We start from the raw sequence: 13,766 nt of genomic DNA, 5'->3' as shown, positions 1-13,766 counted from the left end.
GTTGACTCACTCATTCTTTAGTAGGGTGTTCTTTAACTTCCATGCTTTTGGAGGTTTTCCAGACTTTTTCCTGTGGTTGATTTCAAGCTTCATCGCATTGTGGTCTGAAAGTATGCATGGTATGATCTCAATTCTTGTATACTTATGAAGGGCTGTTTTGTGACCCAGTATGTGATCTATCTTGGAGAATGTTCCATGTGCACTGGAGAAGAAAGTATATTCTGTTGCTTTGGGATGCAGAGTTCTAAATATATCTGTCAAGTCCATCTGATCCAATGTATCATTCAGGGCCCTTGTTTCTTTATTGACAGTGTGTCTAGATGATCTATCCATTTCTGTAAGTGGAGTGTTAAAGTCCCCTGCAATTACCACATTCTTATCAATAAGGTTGCTTATGTTTGTGAGTAGTTGTTTTATATATCTGGGGGCTCCTGTACTCGGCGCATAGACATTTATGATTGTTAGCTCTTCCTGATGGATAGACCCTGTGATCATTATATAATGCCCTTCTTCATCTCTTGTTACAGCCTTTAATTTAAAGTCTAGTTTGTCTGATATAAGTATGGCTACTCCAGCTTTCTTCTGGCTTCCAGTAGCATGATAAATAGTTCTCCATCCTCTCACTGTCAATCTGAAAGTGTCCTCAGGTCGAAAATGAGTCTCTTGTAGACAGCAAATAGATGGGTCTTGTTTTTTTATCCATTCTGATACCCTATGTCTTTTGGTTGGCGCATTTAGTCCATTTACATTCAGTGTTATTCAGAAAGATACAGGCTTAGAGTCATTGTGATGTCTGTATGTTTTATGCTTGTAGTGATGTCTCTGGTACTTTGTCTCACAGGATCCCCCTTAGGATCTCTTGTAGGGCTGGTTTCGTGGTGACAAATTCCTTCAGTTTTTGTTTGTTTGGGAAGACCTTTATCTCTCCTTCTATTCTAAATGACAGACTTGCTGGATAAAGGATTCTCGGCTGCATATTTTTTCTGTTTAGCACACTGAAGATATCGTGCCAAGCCTTTCTGGCCTGCCAAGTTTCAAAAGAGAGATCAGTCACGAGTCTTATAGGTCTCCCTTTATATGTGAGGGCACGTTTATCCCTTGCTGCTTTCAGAATTTTCTCTTTATCCTTGTATTTTGCCAGTTTCACTATGATATGTCATGCAGAAGATCGATTCAAGTTACGTCTGAAGGGAGTTCTCTGTGCCTCTTGGATTTCAACGCCTTTTTCCTTCCCCAGTTCAGGGAAGTTCTCAGCTATAATTTCTTCAAGTACCCCTTCAGCACCTTTCCCTCTCTCTTCCTCCTCTGGGATACCAATTATGCGTATATTATTTCTTTTTGGTGTATCACTTAGTTCTCTAATTTTCCCCTCATACTCCTGGATTTTTTTATCTCTCTTTCTCTCAGCTTCCTCTTTTTCCATAACTTTATCTTCTAGTTCACCTATTCTCTCCTCTGCCTCTTCAATCCGAGCCGTCGTCGTTTCCATTTTGTTTTGCATTCGTTTAAAGCGTTTTTCAGCTCCTCGTGACTGTTCCTTAGTCCCTTGATCTCTGTAGCAAGAGATTCTCTGCTGTCCTGTATACTGTTTTCAAGCCCAGCGATTAATTTTATGACTATTATTCTAAATTCACTTTCTGTTACATTATTTAAATCCTTTTTGATCAGTTCATTAGCTGTTGTTATTTCCTGGAGATTCTTCTGAGCGGAATTCTTTCGTTTGGTCATTTTGGATAGTCCCTGGAGTGGTGAGGACCTGCAGGGCACTTCCCCTGTGCTGTGGTGTATAACTGGAGTTGGTGGGCGGGGCCGCAGTCCGACCTGGTGTCTGCCCCCAGCCCACCGCGGGGGCCACAGTCAGACTGGTGTGTGCCTTCTCTTCCCCTCTCCTAGGGGCGGGATTCACTGTGGGGTGGTGTGGCCCGTCTGGGCTACTTGCACACTGCCAGGCTTGTGGTGCTGGGGATCTGGTGTATTATTAGCTGGGGTGGGTAGGCAAGGTGCACGGAGGGCAGGAAGGACAGGCTTAGCTCGCTTCTCCTTAGGTGATCCACTTCAGAAGGAGCCCTGTGTCAGTGGGAGGGAGTCAGATCCGCTGCCGGAGGTCTGGCTCCGCAGAAGCACAGAGTTGGGTGTTTGCGTGGACGGAGCAAGTTCCCTGGCAGGAACTGGTTCCCTTTGGGATTTTGGGTGGGGGATGGGCGAGGGAGATGGAGCTGGCAAGCGCCTTTGTTCCCCGCCAAACTGAGTTCTGTCGTCCAGGGGCTCAGCAACTCTCCTTCCCTTTGTCCTCCAGCCTTCCCGCTTTCTGAGCAGAGCTGTTAACTTATGACCTCCCAGACTCTAAGTCGCGCTTGCTGTCGGAACACACTCTGTCCGGCCCCTCCGCTTTTGCCAGCCTGACTCGGGGGCTCTGCTTGGCCGGCGAGCCGCCCCTCCGCCCCGGCTCCCTCCCGCCAGTCCGTGGAGCGCGCACCGCCTCGCTGCCCTTCCTACCCTCTTCCGTGGGCCTCTCTGCCCTTCTTGGCTCTGGAGACTCCGTTCTGCTAATCCTCTGGCGGTTTTCTGGGTTCTTTAGGCAGGTGTAGGTGGAATCTAAGTGATCAGCAGGACGCGCAGTGAGCCCAGCGTCCTCCTACGCCGCCATCTTCCAACCTCTTCTTTGTGATTTTAAAAAACTGTCTAAAAACTTAGAAACATGTCAGTCAGCTAAAGATGCTCTGTTTCTGTTACTGTTTTTACAGTTTGATAACTTTTAGCTATAGAAATTCTGCTTTTTTCATTTATTTTCCTTATTGGATGAGGAAATTTTTTCCCATGATTAGTTTAAAGGGTCATATGGTACTACCATCATGAGCAACCTGTCTGCTTTATTTACTCAAGAAACTAAAGATTAAACTGGTTTTCCCTTTTATATAGCTTCCCCTACCCCACTCTTAAAATGCAGTTTGTCATTTCATTTGAGGTTCTTTTGGTAATACTGATAAAAAAAAATGGCAGTCTTAGTAGGTGACGGTAATGCTGCCTACTCTAATTATTCCTTCACTTTTCCTGAAGTTCACCATTGATCAGATTTTTCACGTTTGGTTTTAGGCATTCTTGATCTGTTGTTTATTGTAGTATTTCCACTTTGGTATTTTGGTTTTTCTGCATGTTTCCCTGGGGAATTCTAGAATTTGAAATATTAAGGAGTAAATTTATGGGGTAAAATGGCAGTTCTCCAGTTTGGGTGTGTTATACATTCATAAACTGAGTGTGATTCCTGGATTGGTAGTTTTAGCTTTGTGCCTCTAAAGACTAGTATCTTATTTAATACTTTCTAACAAGGTAGAAACACTTAGAACCTCTTTTTTTTTTTTCAAGTTTTCATTAAGTCAACATTTATTCAAAGCAGGCTGTCATAATTAACAGAAAATGATATCTTGTTAGTATTCAAAGAAGTGCTGAGTTGGGAAACACCTTTTTAGCTGATTCTTAGCTAGTCAATATGTATAACTGACATAGTAATTATGGCAGATCAAGTGGTTAATTCTCTTTTATATGCTGAGATGGTATAGAAATTAACCATGTGGTAAACTTTTATATGTTTGATATTTAAAGGCACATTGAAAGATCATGTGAATTTCAAATTCATAAAATAAAGGGGTTCAGGAATGGGAGACTGGGAAAATGAAATGTATGGATAAAGATGCTAAGCTTAAAAATGTCATAAGAGGGTAAAGAGTGATTTTGATGGTATTTTGTATAAAAACAGTTTTTTTTTTTCAAAGTTATGACCTTTATTCATCATATGTTTTTCATCCTTTTTTTTTTTTTACTTTGGTTGTTAAATTTTATTTATTTTTCCCACGTAAGGCATAGGGAACTGATTCAGTAATTCCCAAGACCCTGAGACAGTTTCTCTATTTAGTTTTTTTTTGTGTTTTTTACATTTTTTTCAATATATGAAATTTATTGTCAAATTGGTTTCCATAGAACACCCAGTGCTCATACCAAAAGGTGCCCTCATCAGTACCCATCACCCCCCCCCCCCCCCCGCCCCATCAACCCTCAGTTTGTTCTCAGTTGTTCTCAGTTTTTAAGAGTCTCTTATGCTTTGGCTCTCTCCCACTCTAACCTCTTTTTTTTCCTTTTCTTTTCCTTCCCCTCCCCCATGGGTTTCTGTTAAGTTTCTCAGGATCCACACAAGAGTGAAAACATATGGTATCTGTCTTTCTCTGTATGGCTTATTTCACTTAGCATCACACTCTCCAGTTCCATCCATGTTGCTACAAAGGGCTATATTTCATTCTTTCTCATTGCCACTTAGTACTCCATTGTGTATATAAACCACAATTTCTTTATCCATTCATCAGTTGATGGACATTTAGGCTCTTTCCACAATGTGGCTATTGTTGAGAGTGCTGCTGTAAACATTGGGGTACAAGTGCCCCTATGCATCAGTACTCCTGTATCCCTTGGGTAAATTCCTAGCAGTGCTATTGCAGGGTCATAGGGTAGGTCTATTTTTAATTTTTTGAGGAACCTCCACACTGTTTTCCAGAGCGGCTGCACCAATTTGCATTCCCACCAACAGTGCAAGAGGGTTCCCGTTTCTCCACATCCTCTCCAGCATCTATAGTCTCCTGATTTGTTCATTTTGGCCACTCTGGCGTGAGGGGATACCTGAGTGTGGTTTTGATTTGTATTTCCCTGATGAGGAGCGACGTTGAGCATCTTTTCATGTGCCTGTTGGCCATCCGGATGTCTTCTTTAGAGAAGTGTGTATTCATGTTTTCTGCCCATTTCTTCACTGGGTTATTTGTTTTTCAGGTGTGGAGTTTGGTGAGCTCTTGATAGATTTTGGATACTAGCCCTTTGTCCAATATGTCATTTGCAAATATCTTTTCCCATTCCATTGGTTTTAGTTTTGTTGGTTGTTTCCTTTGCTGTGCAGAAGCTTTTTATCTTCATAAAGTCCCAGTAGTTCATTTTTGCTTTTAATTCCCTTGCCTTTGGGGATGTGTCAAGTAAGAAATTGCTATGGCTGAGGTCAGAGAGGTCTTTTCCTGCTTTCTCCTCTAGGGTTTTGATGGTTTCCTGTCTCACATTCAGGTCCTTTATCCATTTTGAATTTATTTTTGTGAATGGTGTGAGAAAGTGGTCTAGTTTAAACGTTCTGCATGTTGCTGTCCAGTTCTCCCAGCACCATTTGTTAAAGAGACTGTCTTTTTTCCATTGGATGTTCTTTCCTGCTTTGTCAGAGATGAGTTGGCCATACATTTGTGGGTCTAGTTCTGGGGTTTCTATTCTATTACATTGGTTTATGTGTCTGTTTTTGTGCCAATACCATGCTGTCTTGATGATGACAGCTTTGTAGTAGAGGCTAAAGTCTGGGATTGTGATGCCTCCTGCTTTGGTCTTCTTCAAAATTACTTTGGCTATGCGGGGCCTTTTGTGGTTCCATATGAATTTTATGATTGCTTGTTCTAGCTTCGAGAAGAATGCTGGTGCAATTTTGATTGGGATTGCATCGAATGTGTAGATAGCTTTGGGTAGTATTGACATTTTGACAATATTTATTCTTCCAATCCATGAGCACAGAATGTTTTTCCATTTCTTTGTATCTTCTTCAATTTCCTTCATAAGGTTTCTGTAGTTTTCAGCATACAGCTCTTTTACATCTTTGGTTAGGTTTATTCCTAGGTATTTTATGTTTCTTGGTGCAATTGTGAATGGGATCAGTTTCTTTGTTTTTCTGTTGCTTCATTATTAGCGTATAAGAATGCAACTGATTTCTGTACATTGATTTTGTATCCTGCGACTTTGCTGAATTCATGTATCAGTTCTAGCAGACTTTTGGTGGAGTCTGTCGGATTTTCCATGTATAATATCATGTGATCTGCAAAAAGTGAAAGCTTAACTTCATCTTTGCCAATTTTGATGCCTTTGATTTCCTTTTATTATCTGATTGCTGATGCTAGAACTTCCAACACTATGTTAAACAACAGCGGTGAGAGTGGGCATCCCTGTCGTGTTCCTGATCTCAGGGAAAAAGCTCTCAGTTTTTCGCCGTTGAGGATGATGTTAGCTGTGGGCTTTTCATAAATGGGTTTTATGATCTTTAAGTATGTTCCTTCTATCCCGACTTTGTCGAGGGTTTTTATTAAGAAAGGTTGCTGAATTTTGTCAAAGGCCTTTTCTGCGTCGATTGACAGGCTCATGTGGTTCTTATCTTTTCTTTTATTAATGTGATGTATCACATTGATTGATTTGCGAATGTTGAACCAGCCCTGCATCCCAGGAATGAATCCCACTTGATCATGGTGAATAATTCTTTTTATATGCTGTTGAATTCGATTTGCTAGTATCTTATTGAGAATTTTTGCATCCATATTCATCAGGGATATTGGCCTCTAGTTCTCTTTTTTTACTGGGTCTCTGTCTGGTTTAGGAATCAAAGTAATACTGGCTTCGTAGCATGAGTTGGGAAGTTTTCCTTCCCTTTCTACTTTTTGGAATAGCTTGAGAAGGATAGGTATTTTCTCTGCTTTAAACGTCTGGTAGAACTCCCCTGGGAAGCCATCTGGTCCTGGACTCTTATTTGTTGGGAGATTTTTGATGACTGATTCAATTTCTTCGCTGGTTATGGGTCTGTTCAAGCTTTCTGTTTCCTCCTGATTGAGTTTTGGAAGCGTGTGGGTGTTTAGGAATTTGTCCATTTCTTCCAGGTTGTCCAGTGTGTTGGATATAATTTTTCATAGTATTCCCTGATAATTGCTTGTATCTCTGAGGGATTGGTTATCATAATTCCATTTTCATTCATGATTTTATCTATTTGGGTCATCTCCCTTTTCTTTTTGAGAAGCCTGGCTAGAGGTTTATCAATTTTGTTTATTTTTTCAGAAAACCAGCTCTTGGTTTCATTGATCTGCTCTACAGTTTTTTTTAGATTGTATATTGTTTATTTCTGCTCTGATCTTTATTATTTCTCTTCTTCTGCTGGGTTTAGGCTGTCTTTGCTGTTCTGCTTCTATTTACTTTAGGCGTGCTGTTAGATTTTGTATTTGGGATTTTTCTTGTTCCTTGAGATAGGCCTGGATTGCAATGTATTTTCCTCTCAGGACTGCCTTCGCTGCATCCCAAAGTGTTTCAGTTGTTGTATTTTCATTTTCGTTTGTTTCCATATATTTTTTTAATTTCTTCCCTAATTGCCTGGTTGGCTCACTCATTCTTTAGTAGGGTGTTCTTTAACTTCCATGCTTTTGGAGGTTTTCCAGACTTTTTCCTGTGGTTGATTTCAAGCTTCATCGCATTGTGGTCTGAAAGTATGCATGGTATGATCTCAATTCTTGTATACTTATGAAGGGCTGTTTTGTGACCCAGTATGTGATCTATCTTGGAGAATGTTCCATGTGCACTGGAGAAGAAAGTATATTCTGTTGCTTTGGGATGCAGAGTTCTAAATATATCTGTCAAGTCCATCTGATCCAATGTATCATTCAGGGCCCTTGTTTCTTTATTGACAGTGTGTCTAGATGATCTATCCATTTCTGTAAGTGGAGTGTTAAAGTCCCCTGCAATGACCACATTCTTATCAATAAGGTTGCTTATGTTTGTGAGTAATTGTTTTATATATCTGGGGGCTCCTGTACTCGGCGCATAGACATTTATGATTGTTAGCTCTTCCTGATGGATAGACCCTGTGATCATTATATAATGCCCTTCTTCATCTCTTGTTACAGCCTTTAATTTAAAGTCTAGTTTGTCTGATATAAGTATGGCTACTCCAGCTTTCTTTTGACTTCCAGTAGCATGATAAATAGTTCTCCATCCTCTCACTGTCAATCTGAAAGTGTCCTCAGGTCGAAAATGAGTCTCTTGTAGACAGCAAATAGATGGGTCTTGTTTTTTTATCCATTCTGATACCCTATGTCTTTTGGTTGGCGCATTTAGTCCATTTACATTCAGTGTTATTATAGAAAGATATGGGTTTAGAGTCATTGTGATGTCCGTAGGTTTCATGCTTGTAGCGATGTCTCTGGTACTTTGTCTCACAGGATCCCCCTTAGGATCTCTTGTAGGGCTGGTTTCGTGGTGACAAATTCCTTCAGTTTTTGTTTGTTTGGGAAGACCTTTATCTCTCCTTCTATTCTAAATGACAGACTTGCTGGATAAAGGATTCTCGGCTGCATATTTTTTCTGTTCATCACATTGAAGATCTCCTGCCATTCCTTTGTGGCCTGCCAAGTTTCAGTAGAGAGATCAGTCATGAGTCTTATAGGTCTCCCTTTATATGTGAGAGCACGTTTATCCCTAGCTGCTTTCAGAATTTTCTCTTTATCCTTGTAGTTTGCCAGTTTCACTATGATATGTCATGCAGAAGATCGATTCAAGTTACGTCTGAAGGGAGTTCTCTGTGCCTCTTGGATTTCAATGCCTTTTGCCTTCCCCAGATCAGGGAGGTTCTAGCTATTATTTCTTTAAGTACACCTTCAGCACCTTTCCCTCTCTCTTCCTCCTTTGGAATACCAGTTATGCATAGATTATTTCTCTTTAGTGCATCACTTAGTTCTCTGATTTTCCCCTCATACTCTTGGATTTTTTTTATCTTTTTCTCAGCTTTTTCTTTTTCCGTAATTTTATCTTCTAGTTAACCTGTTTTCTCCTCTGCCTCTTCAGTCTGAGCCGTGGTCATCTCCATTTTATTTTGCAGCTCTTAATAGCATTTTTTAGCTCCTCCTGGCTGTTCCCTAGTCCCTTGATCTCTGTAGCAATAGATTCTCTGCTGTCGTTTATACTGTTTTCGAGCCCAGTGATTAATTTTATGACTATTATTCTAAATTCACTTTCTGTTATATTGTTTAAATCCTTTTTGATCAGTTTGTTAGCTGTCGTTATTTCCTGGAGATTCTTTTGAGGGGAATTCTTCCGTTTTGTCATTTTGGATAGAACTGCAGGGCACTTCCCCTGTGCTGTCTTGAATAACTCACGCTGGTGGGCGGGGCCGCAGTCAGACCTAATGTCTGTCCCCAGCCCACCGTTGGGGCCACAGTCAGACTGGTGTGTGCCTTCTCTTCCCCTCTCCTAGGGGCAGGATTCACTGTGGGGTGGCGTGGCCCGTCTGGGCTACTTGCACACTGTCAGGCTTGTGGTGCTGGGGATCTGGCGTATTAGCGGGGGTGGTTCGGCAAGGTGCACAGCGGTGAGAGGGGCAGAGTCAGCTCGCTTTTCCTTCCGAGATCTGCCTCGGGAGGGGCCCTGTGGCACCGGGAGGTAGTCAGAATTGCCAATGAGGGATGGATCCGCAGAAGCACAGCCTTGGGTGTTTGTGTGGTGCCAGCAAGTTCCCTGGCAGGAACCGGTTCCCCTTGGGATTTTGGGTGGGGGATGGGCGAGGGAGATGGTGCTGGCAAGTGCCTTTGTTCCCCGCCAAGCTGTGCTGTGCCGTCCAGGGCTCAACAACTCTCCCTCCCGTTGTCCTCCAGCCCTCCCGTTCTCCGAGCAGAACTGTTAGCTTATAACCTTCCAGATGTTAAGTCCCACTCGCTGTCAGAACACACTCCCATCCAGCCCCTCCGCTTTTGCAAGCCAGACTTGGCTGCCCCTCTGCCCCGGCTCCTTCCCGCCAGTCTGTGGAGCGCGCACCGCCTCTCCGCCCTTCCTACCCTCTTCCGTGGGCCTCTAGTCTGCGCTTGGCTCTGGAGACTCCATTCTGCTAATCCTCTGGCGGTTTTCTGGGTTATTTAGGCAGGTGTAGGTGGAATCTAAGTGATCAGCAGGACGCCGTGAGCCCAGCGTCCTCCTACGCCGCTATCTTCCTAATGATGAATCATCATATGTTTTTCATCTTACTGATACATTCTCTTTTTTGTTTTTCCTAAATATAATTTATTTTCACTTTAGGTAATGTACAGTGTAGACAGTGTGCTCTTGGTTTCAGGAGTAGATTCCCTTGATCCATTGCTTACATACCGCACCCAGTGGTCATCCCAACAGGTGCCCTCCTCAGTGCCCATCACCCATTTTCCCCTAGCCCCCCCTCAACCCTTAGTTTGTTCTCTGTATTTAAGGGTCTCCCGTGGTTTGCTCCCTGTTTGAAACTATTTTTTTCCCCTTCCTTTCCCCCATGGTCTTCTGTTAAGTTTCTCAAGTTCCACATATGAGTGAAAATATATATGTCTTTCTCTGACTGACTTATTTCACTTAGCATAATACCCTCCAGTTCCATCCATGTTGTTGCAAATGGCAAGATTTCATTCTTTCTAATTGCTAAGTAGTATTTTTCCCCCAGTTTCGAAGCATAGTTCTGAGCCTATAAAGTTTGTAATTTCATAAACATGTATTTATTTTAAGTAGTGCATATGATTTTTTAAAGGTCCTTATAGACTCCTAAAACTCATCTGATTTTGACTACAGATATTATAGAACAACCAGTACTGGTCCAAGGAAACAGTAACAGAAGATGTGTCAGCACCCTCAAACCTTGTGCTAAAGATGCATATATGCTTTTCCAGGTATTTCAATTTATAAAAAATAATTTTTATTACAGAATATAGTTTTGTGTAAATTTTTGATTTTTGCAGTTTATGTTTGTTTTAATTTTTAAAGTGTCGGTTTTTAAAAGTGTCCAGTTTTGAAGTGTCAAAAGTAGTATTCCAAAAAACTTCTTTAACGTTAAAGACTATCCACAGTTAAGTAACATGATAAAATGTAACATTTCACTTTAAGGAAATAGAATGAATTAAAGTATACTAGAAAATACTATATTATATTATACTAGAAAAATAACTAGTAAGAAAAAATAATTTTCAACTTAAAATTTAACTAATAAACCTTTGGCCTATTTAATATAATTTGATATACAAATACCTAATTTTTACATTATTTGTCGTGAATAAATCTTTTAAGTAAGATGAGATTTATCGGCACTGAAATTTTATTAATTATTTATTAAAGGATTATTATAAGTGTTTTTTCATTAAAAGACTATTAACCATTTATCTCTTTATATTATGTCTTGTCAAAAGTTACACGATTCTTTTAAAGTTTAATTATTTAATCAAGTATATAGTTTGTCAGAATTTCAGTTACCAGTGTTTAGTTTCTAAGGAGTAAATATACTGTATAAGAAGAGATAATTTTTTTACTTTTATGAATTCTGAACAGCACATTTCATTCTAGCATGTAAATGTTTTATTTATTTTTTATTTATTGTTTGAATTATTTTCCCAGGATCTTTGTCAGTTGGTTAATGCTGATGCCCCTTACTGGCTAGTAGGCATGACAGAAATGACTCGAACATTTGGCCTTGAATTACTTGAGTCAGTCCTGAATGATTTTCCACAGGTCTTTTTACAAGTAAGCCATTTGTAGTATCTTGCAACAAAATTAATTTATAATTTTTTCACAGATATTTTTCAAGAAAGTAACATGTATTCTTTTTCCCATGTTAGAGGACTGAAAGAATTATAGCTTTAGACTTTAGAACTGTGATAATTTAGTGTGTCTTACATTATTGTAGTGCCCTCACATTTTGAAATTTTAACCTTAGAATCCCTAGAGACTATCTAGTGAGACATTTCTCAGTCTGTGAATCCACGAAGGAATGTAGTATGTGGCTATTTTTTAAAATATGTAAAAACTGAAAAATTGTTACTGATCTTTACTTGTTTATATGTACCTATGTGCTTTTTGATAATTTATTTGGAAAAAAGTAGTAGTCAATGGCTGATAAGTTTAACTTGCAATGAGAGTTGTAGAGGAAAAAGTAAGAATCCAAATTTTTCATTTAACTTGCAAGAAGCTAAAGTCTAATATTGATTCAGTGATTTACATAGGATTCCTTAGTTATTAGCAAATCTTGAACTAAAATTTAGATCTTTTTACCACTAACCTAGTTCCTTTCCTTACCATACTGCCTCCCTAAGTGGCACTTCCAAAATGTGTGAGCCAAGTGCTACAATAGTAGAAGATCCTTTAGCCCAGGATTTGGAACTGAAACTTTTATTATACAGATGATAATTTGGGGACATAGAGATCATGATGACTGTAGTGAGAATAATTTGAGTGGAGTTGGGGTGGTTCCTAGTGGTTATGAAGGAAGCCCAATTGTATTCAGTTGAGTAGTGAGTGGAAAAAGCGTGAATAGATAAAACTTTAAAGAGTTGTCTATAATACTTATCAATTAACCAGTATATAAATTTAGTTAGTGAAGTATGAAAATGTACTTTGGTATGCTTTTCATTTTGGCAGTCAAAGAAACTATCGATAGGACAGTAGAATTTCAAATCACTTAACTCTAAAGATTCCATTTTGGGGGACAAAGAATTAAAAAGTACATTAAAATGTGTATAAAAGTCTAGAAGAATATACATTCGGAAGTTAGCAGTGATCAATAGCGTTTCTCCAGGAAGTTAATATTAGGCAAGGCTTTTATTTTTATCTTTTCACTTACTGGTATTTTTTCATTTTTTTTTTTTCCTCTGATGAATCGGATTCTAATAAGGAGACATTTAAAAAAATCTTAATTCTGAACAAATAAACTGCTCTGTGCCTTATTTTTTCCCTTTTCTGTAAGATTAAAAGATTAGATTGGATGATTTCTATTATTGTGCCTTGTTCTCAGCCTCAGTGGTATTTGGATGAATAAAAAACCAAAATAATGTATATTTGAGGTTAGGCATTAGTTGTGCACTGGACTTTATATTATCAGTAAAATGGGACTATTTTGGGCTAATATAGGCAGGAAATGAATAGGTTAAGGAAGGTTTTTTGCATGACATGATATGACTATACGTAAATTTTAAGAATCCTTTGGAAGATTCCCCAGACTAAAATAATTATGGGGGGTGTCAGGGTAGCTCAGTCAGAGGATCATGAGACTCTTGATCTTGGGGTCATTAGTTCAAGTTCTAGGCTGAGTGTAGAGATTACTTAAATAAATAAAACTTTAAGAAATAAAATAAAATAATTATGCTTGTCATTGCATTTTTAAAAATCAGCTTATTGTGTTCTGTTCAAGCAGCCTAAGAAGAACAAAATATTAAGTTAATTCTTAAATCTTCCATACATGAATAGAATTGTTATCTTGGCAAAATAAAATTAATGAATTATATAACATATTTTGTTAAACTGATATTCTTTCAGCTGCCTGTTTTAAATGCCTTAGCTATTTGTGTAATCTGTTTTCTTCTGTTCTTTATGTTTTTAATTGATAGTGTTCCAGCAAAATTAAAATTCCTAATAATAAACCACTTAATTCCAATTCATTAGATTCCTTTTTAAATTAGATTCTTTTTAAACTTTGAAATAATGATGAAAAGTTTGATCTTACATTCTCAAAGAGCAGCACTAATTTCATACTTGTGTGTCAACTAGAGTAATAAACTAAACATATAATAAAGCTAAATTATTCATACTGGTTATTAAGTTTTATTTGCTAGTACATATGTTTGAAAAGTAGTAAGTAAAAAGTAAAAATAATAAGTACCAATTAAGTTAATTTTTTTTTTTTTTTGTCTTTGCAAATAGCACCAAGAGTTTAGTTTCCTTCTCAAAGAAAGGGTATGTCCTCTTGTGATAAAACTCTTTTCTCCAAATATAAAGTTCAGACAAGGTTCCAGCTCTTCATCTTCTCCAGCACCAGTTGAAAAACCGTATTTTCCTATCTGCATGCGTTTGCTGAGAGTAGTATCTGTTCTGATTAAGCAATTTTACAGTCTTTTGGTAAGTGCTAATTTTCATGCATGTTTGTATGTGTAATTGCATGCAGTGCTCTTTTTAAA

At 38.8% G+C, this 13,766-nt stretch overlaps 1 protein-coding gene across 5 annotated transcripts in view; it reads left to right on the top strand.

Moving 5' to 3' along the window:
* Positions 1–13,766, top strand: part of MON2 (MON2 homolog, regulator of endosome-to-Golgi trafficking) — a 124,132-nt gene that overhangs the window by 28,725 nt on the left and 81,641 nt on the right. For all 5 annotated transcript variants that reach the window (XM_058742162.1, XM_058742163.1, XM_058742161.1 and 2 more), the window contains 3 exons: positions 10,399–10,496; positions 11,215–11,340; positions 13,513–13,707. In XM_058742162.1, the coding sequence (XP_058598145.1) occupies positions 10,399–10,496; positions 11,215–11,340; positions 13,513–13,707 (419 nt within the window). The remainder of the gene's footprint in view (positions 1–10,398; positions 10,497–11,214; positions 11,341–13,512; positions 13,708–13,766) is intronic.

This window comes from Neofelis nebulosa, chromosome 8 (genome assembly GCF_028018385.1).
Source record: "Neofelis nebulosa isolate mNeoNeb1 chromosome 8, mNeoNeb1.pri, whole genome shotgun sequence".
NCBI lineage: Eukaryota > Metazoa > Chordata > Mammalia > Carnivora > Felidae > Neofelis > Neofelis nebulosa.
This window is presented reverse-complemented; position numbering and strand designations above follow the sequence as displayed.